This window comes from Pinus tabuliformis, chromosome 2_2 (genome assembly GCF_031772625.1).
Source record: "Pinus tabuliformis cultivar Carrire ecotype Pingquan chromosome 2_2, CPIR1, whole genome shotgun sequence".
Lineage (NCBI taxonomy): Eukaryota > Viridiplantae > Streptophyta > Pinopsida > Pinales > Pinaceae > Pinus > Pinus tabuliformis.
The window spans coordinates 47,387,724-47,403,717 of NC_142300.1; the positions used below are offsets into that span (position 1 = coordinate 47,387,724).

The 15,994-nt window shown below is 43.0% G+C and overlaps 1 protein-coding gene across 13 annotated transcripts in view; it reads left to right on the forward strand.

Moving 5' to 3' along the window:
• The window catches only part of LOC149191415 (Protein kinase superfamily protein), a 476,220-nt gene that overhangs the window by 297,790 nt on the left and 162,436 nt on the right, over positions 1–15,994 (forward strand). For 2 of the 13 annotated variants that reach the window (XM_089404249.1, XM_089404238.1), the window contains one exon: positions 12,738–12,898. The exons of the other annotated variants lie outside the window; for them this stretch is intronic. In XM_089404249.1, the coding sequence (XP_089260375.1) occupies positions 12,738–12,884 (147 nt within the window). In that variant the 3' untranslated portion in view covers positions 12,885–12,898. Of the gene's footprint in view, positions 1–12,737; positions 12,899–15,994 lie in introns of those variants that run through there. 13 annotated transcript variants of the gene reach the window in all.

Below are 15,994 nucleotides of genomic sequence, written 5' to 3' on the forward strand. Positions count from 1 at the left end.
TATGTCCCCCTTCCTCACTTTTTATTTACAAATAACTATAGAAGGAAAAAATTGAACAAAATCGAATATTCCAATTAGCCATGGCTAATTAGGAATATTACAATCTCCCCCGACAAAATGTTGCTTGTCCCCAAGCAACTGAAGTGATGGATGCTGCAAGATCTTCTCACTCTCCCAAGTGGCATCCTCATCCGGCAAATTCTTCCACGTCACCAAGAATTCCCGGACCGTCCTGCTCCACAGCTGCCTCTCCCTGGTATCAATGATAGCCTTCTACTGCAATACCAAATGCCCCTCGTCATCCATGGGTGGTAGCTCATCTATCACTATCACTTGTTGGCCCAATGTCTTCTTTAGGCATGATACATGAAAAATGTTATGAATCTTGCTGGCTTGGGGCAGCTCCAACTCATATGCAACCTATCCAATCCTGCGTATCACCTTGTATGGCCCATAAAAGCGAGGCTTGAGCTTCTCAGCCCCCTTCTACTTCACTGACCACTGTCTGTATGGCTATAATCGTAGGTAGACCATGTCCCCTACCCGAACTGCCTCTCCAGCCGACCCCTGTCGGCATGCAACTTCTGCTGGTTCTGTGCTGTAGCCATGTTATCCTTGAGAGCTCGGAGGATATCTTGACTCTCTTGGATCCAAATCTTGGCTCTAGGAGCCCTGCTATCACCAAACATCATGTCAACAAAAGATAAAGGATGAGACCCATATAAGGCATAAAATGGTGACATACTAATGGACATGTGATGTGAAGTATTGTAGCAGTACTCCCCCAGATGCAACCACCTCAACCATGCTCGTTGCTGCCCACTGACATAGTTACACAAGTAGCCCTCTAGCCACTTGTTAACTATCTCTGTCTGTCCATCCATTTGTGGGTGATAACTGGTACTCGATGTCAACTTCGTCCCCACCAACCGGAAAAGCTCCTGCCAAAACCTGCCCATGAAACGGCTGTCCCTATCACTGACGATGGTCTTAGGAAGACCATGTAGCCTGAAGATCTCTCTGAAGAACAGCTCGACCACCTGTGTTGTTGTATAGTGTGCGGATATGGAAAAAAAATGTGCGTACTTTGTCAGTCGATCAATGACGACAAAGATACAATCCTTGCCCTGTACCATGGGCAACCCTATGATGAATTCCATCGAAATACTCTCCTGTTTCCCTTCCGGAATGGGAAGAGGCTGCAATAATCCCACGGGATGGCTCATCTCTCCCTTGTTTCTCTGGCAAACATCGCACTCCTGGTTGTGCTGGAGTACGTCCTCCTTGAGGCCCTTCCATGAGAACCTCTCCCTAATGGCCCTGTAGGTTTTGGTAAACCCCTAATGTCCTGCCAATGGTGAATCATGAGATGCCTGGAGTATTTTCTTCTTGAGCTGAGACCCCTTAGTCAAGAAGATCCGGTCCCTGTAATAGATGATCTCATTGACCACCCTGTACCTGTCATCTGGCACCTGCCCATCCAGAACCTCACATGCAAACATGTCCTTGGAGTACTCTACTAAAAGTCGAGCCCTCCAGTCTGTATCCAAGCTCATAAGAGACAACGTGGCTGGTCTACGTGAAAGGGCATCTGCTATTACGTTGTTCTTACCCTTGACATACTCAATGTCAAAGTCATATGCTTGGATCTTGCTGATCCACTTCTGCTGCCTCTCCTGTAGCTGCTTCTGCTCCAAAAAGAACTTGAGGCTGTTGTGATCAGTCCTCACCCTAAACCTATTACCCACCAAATACTACCGGTACTTAGCCAATTCATGCATGATGGCCAGCATCTCCTTGTCGTATATGGAATACAACCTCTCATGTGGAAGGAGCTTCCGGCCCTCAAAGGCTATAGGGTGACCTCCCTGCATCAATACTGCGCCGATTCCCTCTCCCGACGGATCACACTCCAAAACAAATGGCTACATAAAATCTGGCAACGCAAGCACTGGGCAGCTGCTCATAACCTCCTTGAGCCTGTCAAAGCCTCGCTGCTCTGTATCCAACCAACTGAATGCCCCCTTCCTCGTCAAATCTGTCAGGGGTGCAGCACGCTGTGAGAAACTCTTGACGAACTTCCGGTAGTAAGTACAAATGCCAATGAATACTCTAAGTTCCGTCACGTTTCTCGACTCTGGCCATTCTCTGATGGCCCTGATCTTCTCCTTGTGGACCCTCACTCCGTCCACTCCTATGATGTGTCCCAGATACAACATCTCCGTCAACCCAAACTCACACTTGGAGAGTTTGGCATAGAACTACTGCTCTTGTAAGATATGCAATACTGTCTCAATGTGCTAGAGATGCTCCTCCCAAGTCCTGCTGTAAATGAGAATGTCATCGAATAATACCAACACAAACTCCCTCAAGTGACTATGGAAGATGTGATTCATGCAGGAATGAAATGTAGCGGGGGCGTTGGTTAGCCCAAAAGGCATCACCAAGAACTCAAAGTGCCCATAGTGACACCTGAAGGCAGTCTTGGGAATGTCTTGCTCCTTCACGCGAATTTGATGGTACCCAGATCTCAAATCAATCTTTGAGAAGAATCGTGCTCCCCTCAACTCGTCCATCAACTCATCGATCCTGGGTATGGGGTACCTGTTCTTCAGGGTCTTCTTGTTCAAGGCCCTATAGTAAATGCACATCCTCAATGTACCATCCTTCTTCTTGAATCTTCACCAACACTACAGAAGAAGCAAAAGGACTCATGCTCGGTCGAATGTGCCCAAGAGCTAGCAACTCCTAGATAGCCCGCTCAATCTCATCCCTATAGGCCTTGGGGTGCCTATAGGGGGTGGTGATCACGGCCTCTATGCCCTGCTCAAGCTCAATGGTGTGCTCAAACCCCCGATCCGATGGTTGTCCTGGTGGAATCTCCCCAAACACTATGGCATACCGATCAAGGATGGACTGTATCTTTGGATGTACCATCTGTCCTGTAGTCCCTGCCTCTGATGCCCGCAGCTCCACTGCCCACTCTATGTCTCCCTTCCGGAAGACTGCCTCCATCCGATGAGCCGAAACAGTCTGAGGCGGATATGTGTGTTGTCCCCGTATCTTCTCATGCCTCCCTGTCTTCTCATCATCCCACTCCATCTCTAGGGTCTTCCAATCCGTCGTGACCTTCCCTAGAGTAATAAGCCACTGAACACCCAATATCATGTTGGTGTCCGGAATATCGACCACGAAAAAGTGGTCAGTCAATGTGTAGGTGCCCATCATCACTGAAAGCTCTGGAACATAGCGAGCACACGTCATGGTCTGATCTCGTGGAACCAATACTGAAAACCCATCGAAGCTCTCTGTCTGAATACCTCTCCGCTCAACCATCTGGGCATCGATGAAGTTGTGGGTTGCCCCATTGTCCACCAAAACTGATACTCGTTGGCCACGTACTGTCCCCCGTATGTGTAGCGTCAGATACTTGGGAATTCCTCGCAACGCTGCAAGGGCCCCTCCGGTAGGTGCAAAAGATGCACCACCTGTTGCTGGCGGTGGAGGTGGCAAAGGTCCCTGGCTCCCTGTATGGCATGGCTATCTCCTACCTCCACATCATCCCCGTCATCCTCTTCTCCACTGCTTTCGGAGAAGACCTCGATAAAATGTGCTTTGCCAACAGCACATCTATGTCCCTGTGCCCATGGCTCCTGACATGTGAAGCACAACCGCTTCTTCTTCAGCTCCCTCCTGGCATTGTCATCAAGCGGTACTCGTCCTGGATTACCCTTTGGAGGAGGAATCCTCACATCCTTCCCCTTAGACTAAAAATTTTGTCTCTGGGGGTAAACCGTAAGGTGTCCGGGTCCTGGGTAAGACATCCTATAAGTCTCGGGTCCTGCTAATATCGTCCTGAAGTGTGGTCGGTTTAGTGGATCAGACTAAACCCCGAAGTGGCTTTGCTAACCCTTCAACATACATATAGACCCTCCGTGCCATGGATAGGTCTGGCACCATCACGGAGACCCTTATGAAATCTACAATGTAGGTCTCTGGGCTCCCTGTCTGTTTGAGCCTCGTCAGCTCCACAAAATGCTGCTCTGGATCCCTCCGATCAAATCGCTCCATCAGTCTCCTGGTAAACTCGGCATATGTCGTCATTGTGGAGTGCCCCAGTGTAACCATCCCATGAAACCACCAATCCTGGGCTTCGCCATCCAAATGCAATGTTGCCACTTTGATGGCCTCTGCCTCCGACATCTGGTTAAGCTGGAAATAAATGTCCAGCTTCTCCACCCAAGACTTTGTCGAACTGTTTGATGAACCATCAAACGTAGGCAAGTGGAATCTACTTGCTGCACGGTTGATGTCACCATCATGGTAATGCCGGTACCCTCTGTGATGGTCGCGGGGTCTACTATCCCGCTGGAGTTGAACAAAATCTCTGAATGAGAGGGCTTCCTTGAACTCCTGCCCATAGGCCTGGTATTTTGCAAAATGATCGCGCATATGTCCGGGCTCTGCCTCCTACTGGGCTACGGTCCCCGTTTCGGCTCCTAAGAAAGTGGACATGGTAGAGCGTGTAGGGGCATGTGAAGCCACCTGCTGCGCAGTATCACGCTGCTCTGCAAATGGTGGGATGCACCTGATCCCTCACCAACCTAGAAAACCCGTGGGCTCTCACGCTGTCTAGCCTCTACTGCCGTGAATCTCTGCCCCATCACCTCCATCTGTCTCAGACTCTCAACAGATCCTGCACTGATTTGAGGAGCATATCTGCAAATATCTTCCCGTCTTCGTCTGCCATTTGATCCTTCTGCTCTGCGTCCACCACAGGTTCCTCCTGTTCTGCGTCCACCACCAGAACACAGTTTCCCTCTCCGTAGGTATTCTCCAACCTATGCTCATTGTCTCTATATTTCCTTCCTTTGTAACAGATGTAGGGTTTTTCCCTTGGTGTCATAGATCGCTAGCTCCACAGGCTGATTCAGATCTATGCTCTGATACCACTTAATATTCCTCAAACCCCAGCAAAAACTCCAACCAAATATATGCAAATGATATAATAACCTAGAAGTGATAAAATAACAGTGGAACAACATATAATAAAGTAAATCATAAATATAAACAGATACACAAGAAATGCAGCGAGAAATTCTAACCCATTTTATTATACTGAGCAATATAATGAGTACAAGAGGTGATTAGACAGATGGTACCTCGACCTGCACAAGGCAAGTGAAGAAAGACTCTCAGAATGACAAGAATGGCCTCTCTGCGTGGATGTTGCTGCTGCTTCTAGGAAACAAATGATGATTTGGGGCTACTCCCCTCCTCGGAAAAAGCTGAAACTCTGGATTCGGGCTCTACTCAAGAAACCCAGAAAAACCTAGAAAGCTTTCCTAGAATGGCCGACCCCCAAAAAACACCCTTTTGGGGTTTTGCGCAGTTTCTTAATGCCCTACGCTGCCACTAAAGAAAACCCCTCTAAACTCTGACTGAAACCCTGCCAAAAATCCTCCAAGAGTTGGACCCCTGCTCAATCTCCCAACATAAATCCACCTGCAAAACCCCAATCCAGCACTACAACCAAAAAGAACTACGTCCCTCTCCAAGTACTGCGTAGTCCTCCAAAAACGCTGATGAAACTGCTGCTGAAATGCTGATAAAACTATTGCTGAAATACCGATGGAAATACCTTGCCCGAGCAAGCACTCGAAGTCCCTCGGGGCTAAGGGTGAGATCTCCGAACGCAGACACTCAATGCACTAAACAGTGCTGTAGACCAGCTAAACAGTCAGCGTGCTCATAAGTCGAAACGACTAGCTCCAAATGCACATAACTGAATGATCCAAAATGAGGGGGCTCCTCTCTATTTTATAGCCTCTGCCTCTCACAATCCCTAGGCTCACCTCCTCCTGTGTGCTTCTCCTCTTGCCACGTGTTCTTCCCTCTTGCACAGTCTCTCCATGTGTCTGCGTGGGCTCCATTTCTGCATCCCCCTTTGGCCCCCTTAGCTCCCCTTTAAGTCGCAACATTGTGCTACCTAGGAAGTGGCTTTTTATTCTAAAGTGAGTTATGTTCCTCTTCCTCACTTTTTATTTACAAATAACTATAGAAGGCAAAAATTGAACAAAATCGAATATTCCAACCAACCATGGCTAATTAGAAATATTACAGATTTTCTCGATCTTGATAATTACTTGTGATGTTACTTGCTATTACGATTCTTTATATCTTCTTTCTTTAGTTCATCAAGTAATTAAACAAAGCAGCAACACATAAAATAGTGAATACAAGATGTAGGCACATGCCAGGGAAAAACGCCCTTTGAGGGGAAAACGCAGTCAAAGTAATTCTTCCTTTCAATAGTATTCTTTGAGACTCTTCACCCTAGACCTTGACCAGACCTTCCCTCCACACCAAGTCAGCTTCGAGAAGATTGATCCTTTTCCAGCAACTTTGACTATGCAACAACTTGCGGCAGCTCACGGCTTCCGGCAGTAGTCCAACTTGGGACACTTTGTTCTCCCAATCCAGAGCACGAAACAAAGAGATACCACCACCAAAATTTCAATTTTCCTTGACTCCTTAGACTCCCCCAAACTCGCATTCACTTCGGCTTCTCGGCAACAGACTTTCCCAGCCTCCTACTTCGCACTTCTGCCCAACAAACAGATTTTTGCACTTCTGCCCAGAAGAGAGAGAATGAGAAGTGATTCACCAAATGAATTCGTAGTCCTTCCTTTTATAGGCTTCTTGTGGGGTAGAATGGGTCCTTAGGCCGACTTGATCTTCTCTTAGGCCGACATGGTGTGGAGGTTCCATAATTCATATTTGACTCAATACTTAACCGATTTACATGATTCAAAAGCCCAAGAAGGGTCTCTTTAAATGTACAATAATTCTATAGACTTAGAATAAATCATAGAATTCCTCAATGGGGACTTTGACCTAAAACATGGTGACCCAAGCATGAAACCCATGCTTTAATAAGTCACAATAATAATAATAAAAATTCTTTTCTTTATTCTTTTGACAAGTACATTACATAATGACTCAAGTACATTATTAAAGACCAAACATACTCCAACTCCACATCATCCTCGTGGTCACTATCCGAGAAGACCTCGATGTAGTGGGCCTTGCCTATTGTGCACTTGTGGCCTGGCGCCCATGGCTCCCGACAAGGAAAACATAGTTTCCTCCTCCATATGTCTCTCCTGGTCTCCTCATCTAACTTCTCAGTATCCTCATCTAACTTCCCACGCCCTTGGGTTGCTTGTTGTGGTGGGGGTATAGTGTCACCTCCCTTTTGTGGGTAGGGAGTCCGTGATGGAATGGGTGCTCTGGTCTTGGGGATTGTGCCCTACAAGTCTCTAACACAAGTCACCACCTCTTGCAAGGTAGAGGGCCTGCGTGACTTCACCAGTCCATGCAATGGCTCAAGTAACCCCTCTATAAATGTGTACACCCTCCTAGCATCGGATAGCTCTGGCACCATAACTAAAATCCTCAAAAACTATGATATGTAATGCTCAGGGTTGCCAGTGTGTCTAAGTTGGGTCAACTCCCTAAAGTGAGCCTCCGATTCCCTCCTATCAAAATGCTCCACCACTCTCTATGTGAAATCCCATTAAGAGGTCACATTGACATGCCCCAATGTGGACAAGCCGTGAAACCACTACTCATATGCTTCCCCCTCCAAGTGTAAGGTAGCCATTTTGATGGCTTCCGCCTCCATCATTCGATTAAGCTAGAAATAAGTATCCAACTTCTCCACCCAAGCTCGAGTTGTACACTTGGCAGAGCCATCATATGTGGAGAAGTACATCCTATAAATAATACACTGCAACTCTGAGTTCTGTGTACTTGGTCCCCCACTGTACCTGCCCTTCTCATTTTGTTAGAGCTGGCAATAGTTTCTGAATGACAGGGATGCTTTGAAATCTTTCCCCATGGATTGCCACTCCCTAAAGAAATATCCCATGGGTATCTACTCATTCGATCCTCCATGCTTACTAGGTGCTGATGGTAGAAAAGTAGGTTGTGTGGTTTCTGGGTGGCCCAATGAAGGCTGGTGGTTGAGTGGCAGGTGAAGGGTGGTCATACTGTTGTGAGGCCACTAAAGTCTCTCCAAATAGGAACTCACGATGAAGGCTCTTGTCCCTATTTTGATGTTTGATCTCCTCCAACATCTCCTGTTGTCCCTTAGTCAAATCATTGAGGGCCTTGAAGAGGCTATCAAATGTTGCTTCTTCCTTGCTCTTTGGCTCTCCCATCTCTGCTACAACTACTGCCTTCCCACGTGCCTCCATATTAGGTGTAATCTCCAACTCTCTTTCCCTGTTCCTGTACCTCTGTCCCCGGTAAGTCATGTTCTGCCCATCCTCCTCGTTCATAAGAAATTTCCCCCACGGCTGAGCCAAGATCTGAGTTCTGATACCACTGTAATGTTCCTAATTAGGAAAAACAATGATATGCAAAGAAAACAATAAATACAACACCAAAAATTTCAAACACTCAGTAAACACCCATGTGAACTCCAAAAATAATAACCAGCTAAGCCATTTTATTAAGCAATTGGGGCAATAGTACAATAGTGTGGAAGGAGTGCATCTAGGCTTGCCTCAATGGTAAGCGTGACAAAACCAAGGTGATGAAATAACAAGCCCAGATGATAGAATCAACTGCTCCAATGATGCCTTGCGCTGTCCCATAATACAACACTGTCTGCTGGAGGGAAACTGCTGAAAACTGCACCTCCGGTGCTCAAAAAATTCTGCAAAATTAACCCCAAGCTCCTCACAAATAACCCACCAAACCCCATAAAGGGTTTGGTTTGGTTTTGACCCTAGAAATTCGGCCCCCTAAATACCATGTCCTCTTCTAGCTGCTGGAAAATGCGGCTTGCCTGCACCTCCCAGAGAAAGCCCTCCAAATCACTCTAAAAAGGCTGAGTTACACTCCCCCAAGGTTCTCCTTATTTTCCCCGGCAAACTCTAGCTCCACATCCTGTCCCTCAAGCTCCCATGTGTTCCCAGTGAGAGGCTTCTGGGCTGGCCCTGGATGCTGCAATTCGTGTTGCCTTCAAGCAACAATCTCCTGCTCCAAAACTCCTCCAAAAGGATGATATCCCATTGAAGCTTCTATACCAAAATTCTCCTGACAATTGCTACTCGGAAGACCCCCGAAATGACACCAACGTATTCCCTTCCTGCGTCCTCCTAGAATACGCACTAGATGAGGAAATGGATAAATGATAAGCTCTGAATCCCCTCCAGCTCTTCTCCAAAGTGGTACGATTTGACCTCGCTAGGGTAGCACTTGAAGTCCCCTAAAATGACACCAACGTATTCCCTTCCTGCGTCCTCCTAGAATACACACTAGATGAGGAAATGGTTGAATGATAAGCTTTGAATCCCCTCTAGCTCTTCTCCAAAGTGGTACGATTTGACCTCCCTAGGGTGGCACTCGAAGTCCCCCGAAGAAAGGGTGAGTTCTCCGCTTGGAAAACTCAGTGCTAAACAACAAGTGACCCAGCTAAGCAGCTTGAGCAACAAGAGTGAGTTCAATTGACAAAAGACCCCAAATGAGGCTAAGCTTCTCCTATTTATAATTAGTGAGCTTCCTTTTCCCACATGGGCCCCTCCATCTAGCTTTTCGACCTCCCTTCCTTGGCTATTCAAATTTCTCCTTAGGCAAGTGCATTTTCCTTGTGTGTAACCCCACGCTCCACTAACCAAGTATTTCGGCCTCCCTCTTTCTCCTCAGTCTTTCTCCCAAAATTTCGTGGGTCGCATGGTTACCAAAAATGTCAAAATGGTGGAAAAATAAACTTGGGACAAATTAATCTAGGAATGGACATTACATCTATGTAGGTTTTTAGGCCATATTCATCTAGAAGGAATGACATCCTAGCCTTCTAGATGACATAGTTGGAAGCTCCATCCAACCTATCCTAATCTCTAAGCCTTGTTGTGGCCATCTTTGATCAAGTCGAAAACTCCCTTTTTCCTTGTGCTTGGATGTTGGTTTTACTATTCGCACTCCTTTCTGGAGTGAGAGAATCTGCACTTAGCTACTACCAATCCGATGCTGGAAAAATTGAACTTCCGAGACTAGAAGTTCCCTGAGAGAAATTTTCCCTTTGTTGGTGTGCTTTGCTCTTCCATCCAACGCTAGTTCTGCTACTACAAAAAGCTCTGCATCCAACAAGGAATTTGCTCAGCGAAAATCTGAGCTGATGCTGCTCCCTCTGACTGCTAGAATCACTAACCGGGGCAACTCGACTTTTCTAGAACCCTGCAACTAAAAATCGAATTCTTGCCCCAACAATTTGGCCTGCCTGTCTGAGCACTACGCTGCCTCTAAGAATTTCGGCCTGCTGCTCCCTCTGAGCAGCGAAATTCTTCCCTTCGCTTCTGAGCTTCTTGGTTGATCACTCACGTTCTGATACCATCTGAAAATTTCGAAACTGAAATCCTATTTCAGCAACTAGAATTTATTTTTCTAATTGTTAATTATTTTAACAATTTATCTGCTACGGAAAATATCAAATAAATCACACTGCAACCTTCACAAATAAAATTGCAGAAATAATAGTGTTGGAAACTAAGAAAATACTAGCGCACACAATAAAAATGACACTGTTATTTTTGGACAAATGTCCCCAGAAAAACCCAACTTGGGAAAATCGATGAAATCGCTGAGGGTTTTTATGATTAAGCAGCAGTGAAATTCTGAGTACAATCTATGGATGCCCAACTGGCAATCCAAACAACAAGAAAAACTTGGCCAAAATTATTTAAGGGAATTCCCCTTCTTCGAGAAACAACCCTGACACAACTTCCCTTCAGAAAATTTGTCCTCCTAGACCCTCTACGTCAACCTCTGCGAAGTGCTTGCGCAAACCCTTGGATGTCTAAGCCTGGAACTACATCTGATGAAGTCAGCCTGCCTGTCACTACTAAGGAAATTGATTCTCTGACCCTCTGGAAGACTTTCCTGGCCTCTGGAAGCTGAATTGATTTTTCCTCCAGCCAAATCAAATTGCTTTTCTGAAGCAACTATGTAGTCCTCTGCGCTGCCTCATTGGGAAAACTCCGCCTTCTTGTTGCTGCCTCTCCGGATCTGGAAAACTTCCTCTGGATCACTGTCTCTGCCGCTCAACATCTTTGCTTCCTCACTGAAGTTCGAACTCTCCGGACACTGACTGCTGCTACTCTGGAAAATAAAATTCTCCAAGTGACTCTAGTGTATTCTCCATCACCACATCGATCCCTTCTTATATCTTCTTGTTGGGACTCCAACAGCCAATATTAAATCTTAATTGATGACTCAAATCATTTATGGATCATTCCGTGTGAGTTTCTAGACTATTCTCACCTTGACTTAATTAATTCTGATTAGTTAACCAATTTTCCTAACTTTAGACTTAGGAAACATTAAAAAATGGGTTAATAATCTAATTAAGTCATTTCTAGGTCGAATTTCCATAAACGAGTTTCAGGTTTTGGAGATCTCATGTATTCTAACCTCTACACCAAATTTTGTGGCTAGAACACATTCGATGCTACAGAAACTAACGATCTCTATTGCTCTATTGAAGTTAATGGCTGAAATTTTTTCAAGTGTAACTGCTTAATGATTGGAATGTTCTAAAGAAGTCAAATTGTACCATTGGAAGTAGTTATCAGCTTGAAAAATTGTACTAGTGTTGCTTACACTAGAAAATCAACAAGAAGAAACATAAAGATGAATTTTCTTCCACCAATTTGAGAAATAAATTGAAATCTATGAAGGGTTTAATTTACCTGAAACAACATTGTGGGGGTAGCTCATTTCCTATTTGCGTGGATGCACCTACATTAGAGAAACTGGCAGATCCGTTTGAAAAAGAATAGAAGAGCATTATGCTGATCTAGGACATAACAGGGTTAGAAAGTCTGCTCTAGTGGAACATTCTTATGCTGCAATACATCAAGCATACATGGAAGAGGCAAAAGTCCTAGCAAGGGTAGATCACTACACCAAAAGGCGTATCAGAAGAGTAGTTGAGATTGAGAAACACTTGGATAATCTGAAGAGAGATGATGATTGGAACCTAAATAGTAACTGGATACTCATCATCTACAAATTGAACAAAGATGTTGGCTAGTAAGATCACAAATTTAATCAATAAAACTGACAAAACTTTATTCCTGGCATTTAACTTGTTATAGCATGACATCTTTGGCAATATTTTGATTAATCTCACCCTGAAAGTGGGTAAAGAAGAATGGCACAAAGCCTCGATGCATAAAAATTGCTTAACAATGAAGATTTGGAAAAGTAAACTCACATATCTCATTTGTTAAAAAATTACATTAAGCAACCACTGTAAAATCTTTGAGTGGGTAGCAAAATATTTATGCAAGAAGCAAATGTTTAGGTTTATAATGCTCACCAAAATGTGTGTTAATAGAAGATCATATATGCTTACTTGAATATTTGTCTCTCACTTGATAATCTTGAACAACTTCCCAACTACAGTATAATTTTATAAAACTTTCTATGCTTGTATGTTTTCCCTTGTTTCAATCTGTAATGCAAAATATAAAAGCCCCCCCAAATCAATAATTGTTGAATTTGTTGCTCATGCAATAAATAAATGCAATAATTTATTTATGTTTATGCGATGAGTTACATGCCTCCTAGCTTTTCATAAAAAAACAATATTTCTGTGATCTGTGAAATTAATTATTCTGATAATGAGATAAACAATTGATGTAGCATATATTTAATTTTTTCAGGTAATGCCCAAACAATCAGGGTTTGACGAGCGAAGGAACCTGTATCTGTTATATCATTACTTGAACCACTATAACATGTTTGGTTCTAGTTATCGCTCATCGTGTACATCAATACTTGATAATTACCTTAGATTGCTGAATGCTTAGCAATATGCAAGCAATCAGAATGCTTGAAGATCAATTATTTTGTAAAAACTCGTGCTGATGTACGAAGTTTTATCCATGGGGAAGTTGTAGATTATGTAATGCTGTGATAAAACAAACAACAGTGAAAATTCACATACATACAATAATATGCATCATTATCGTTCTCGTGCCTTAAAACTATTTCTCATATCGCAAATTTCATCTTCAATTTTGTAACTGTTATATTGAAGTTACTTGGGATGGCCACATAGATTCTTAATGTTTCTCTTTTTGGGACTATTATATAGACGAGAAATCTTCTAAAGGGGCACAGTGTTAAGAAAACAACTAGAACCATTAAATTACTAAGATTGAAAACTATTATATACTGTCTTGAATATACACTCCTTAGGTTGTATAAAGCATACGTAAATTTGAAATAAGAAAATACAAGCTAGGAAGGTGTGTTGTATATTGCTGAGGGTTGCTTTTTTTATTAGCCCGGCCATTTTAAGAAAGTAACCTACAGTGTTTTGAAGATTGCGAAGGGTTTGAGTGCCATATGTAAATAAAGGTTAAGCCATTTTAATTGGTGTAACCATTTGTAGCTCTCTTTTTTATCAAGATAAAAAAATATTTGTATTTCAAGAAGAAATATAAAAAATACATAGCAAGGTGCCTATCTGGCATTCCGGGGAAAAATTTCTCTGCTTTTACAGTGCAAAAAACTGAACTTCAAGACTGCCTAGTACCTAACAGCTAATTTTTACAACCTTTCTTTTGTTGTCAGCTGAAAACCAAAATGCCAGACCTATGAACATCAAAAGAGTCTATTAAGTTGCAGAAGACAGCATGTGACCAAGTTTACAGATTCATCATTGCAACATGTGTTTCATCGTCCTCTCTGCATGTGCTTAGTACAAAGACACATAACCTGCGCCTAAGAGGATCTCTCTAACCTATTTTAGCTAAAACCAGTGATCCCTCCTTAAGAAGAAGAGCATCCTTGGAGAGTTTTTCTTCCCTTTCATTTAGCTCTCTGAATACATGTGTAAATGAAATATGTTCAAACTTGCTTCTTGCGTCTTTAGTTATGTCCATGATTGGGATAAGAACTTGTTGAAGTTTTGACGTTCTATGCTGCAACAATTACTTATTCCAAAACTTCTTTCTTCTGCAATATTAATTAAGCAATTTGTAGATAGAACATACACCATATAAACCATATGCAAAATAGAAGAAAACCAATAACACAAGTAGACACAGAGAATTTAGGTCCAATAACCAGGGCAATACCCACTAGGGGAAAACCCAACCAGATTCTACTATTAGAAATCAATTGTTCAGCAAAGATACACAATACAATGAGAGAAAGAAGAAGTTCACCCAAATCCAAAGAAAATCTTTGATAGTTGTAGTTGATGCAAACACTGAATTACTTTGGCTCACTAAGATTTGTTCTTACTCTTCAAGACTCTCTCTCTCTCTCTCTCTCTCTCACGCACACACACACAAAATTCTTCTCTAGTCTCTCCAACTCTCTCTTTCTCAAGTTCGTACTCTTCTTTCACAATGCACGTGAGAAATAGAGAGGATGAGAGGTGTTGAGAAATCTAGGCGTAGCGAGACTCAGAGATTTCTCTTACTTTGATAACTGTCTATGGTATCTTTTTACTTATCTTTATTATCTTCTTCAACGTTATTATTATTGTGTTCTTATCATCAAACAATTACCAAACAATAAAGAACAATGAGACAAGAGGACACAAGATATAGGCTATCATCCAGGGCCAAAACCTCTCCTTTTGAGAGGAAAACCTTCAAGAATTCTTCTCTTCTTATAGAACTTCAATTGACGAATTCCAAGACTTATGACCCTTGAACAAAACTCCTCCAAGAGCAAGTCAACCTTCCTTCTTCATTTACTTCGACCTTCCAATAAATTCTTTAGCAACACTTTTTGCAACTTTGACCTAGTAGATTCACAACTTCAACCTTGATGTAGCTTCACAACTTCGACCTAGAAGCGGCGTCACAGCTTCGACCTAGAAGCAACTTCACAACTTCGACCTTGCAACTTCAGAATTTCAACCTAGCAACTTCAAAATTTTGTCTTGCCCAAAAACTATATAAACCCTAATGTGAGAGATTGAGGCCCAAAACTTTGATCTTGCACTTCTTCTTCTTTTTCGTCCCTTTTCCAGCTTCTATCTTAGGAGATTGAACTTGCTTGTGCGTGTGTCCAAATGAGGTCGAGTTCCTTTTCATTTATAGGATTTTCAGGGGTACGAATTTCTATCTTTAGGCCGACTTGTCCCTTCATGTAGGTCGACTTGATCTTTGCACCATGACGATGTATTGGAGGGTATTTTGACTTTCTTTTAACTCAAATAAATTTTCTTTACAATATGTAACATGCCCAAAAGGGTCTTTCATACATGACAATGACTCAGTTGACTTGTAGACTCAATGACAAGCCCTAGAATTACTCAATGGGTGCTTGACCTAAAAATAAATCTCCCTTGAGCATGAAACCCATGCCTCAAGATTAACAATAATAAATTTATTTTTCTTTTTTCATTAAATACATAAAATCATGATTATATATGTGTCATTATGAAGACCAAATCTAGTTACATATTTCAATGCTCCCTCTTAACTAGGGAAGTATTCATAATCCATACAAGGTACATGGACATTCTCAATTTGAAGAATTCTCATAAGAAGAGTCGGAATGGTGAGCCATATGTTTAGCATCATATCAATCAGCGTTGTCACATAGCAAGTCCTTGACTAACAACTATATCTCTCCACAAGATCAGAGCACAATGCTGACAAGACCAATGAATGAAAAACACCACCATCATTGTATCTCAAGGTACATACCCCAGCCTGGTGTTCACAGGGTATGTCCTTAGGACTATTCTTATCTTGAATTCTTAGTCCTCAAAGAATATCGGTCCTCTTCGACTACTCTTATCTTGGATGCCCTACCTCATCCTCAAAGAGTATCGAATGCCAAATGCTTACCCAATCCTCCATTCTTTCTTCACAATATGAAGACAAGAATGATGTGTCTATCTCTCCCTCTCAACTAGGGAGGATATACCCATTCCTATGAAGGAATGTAC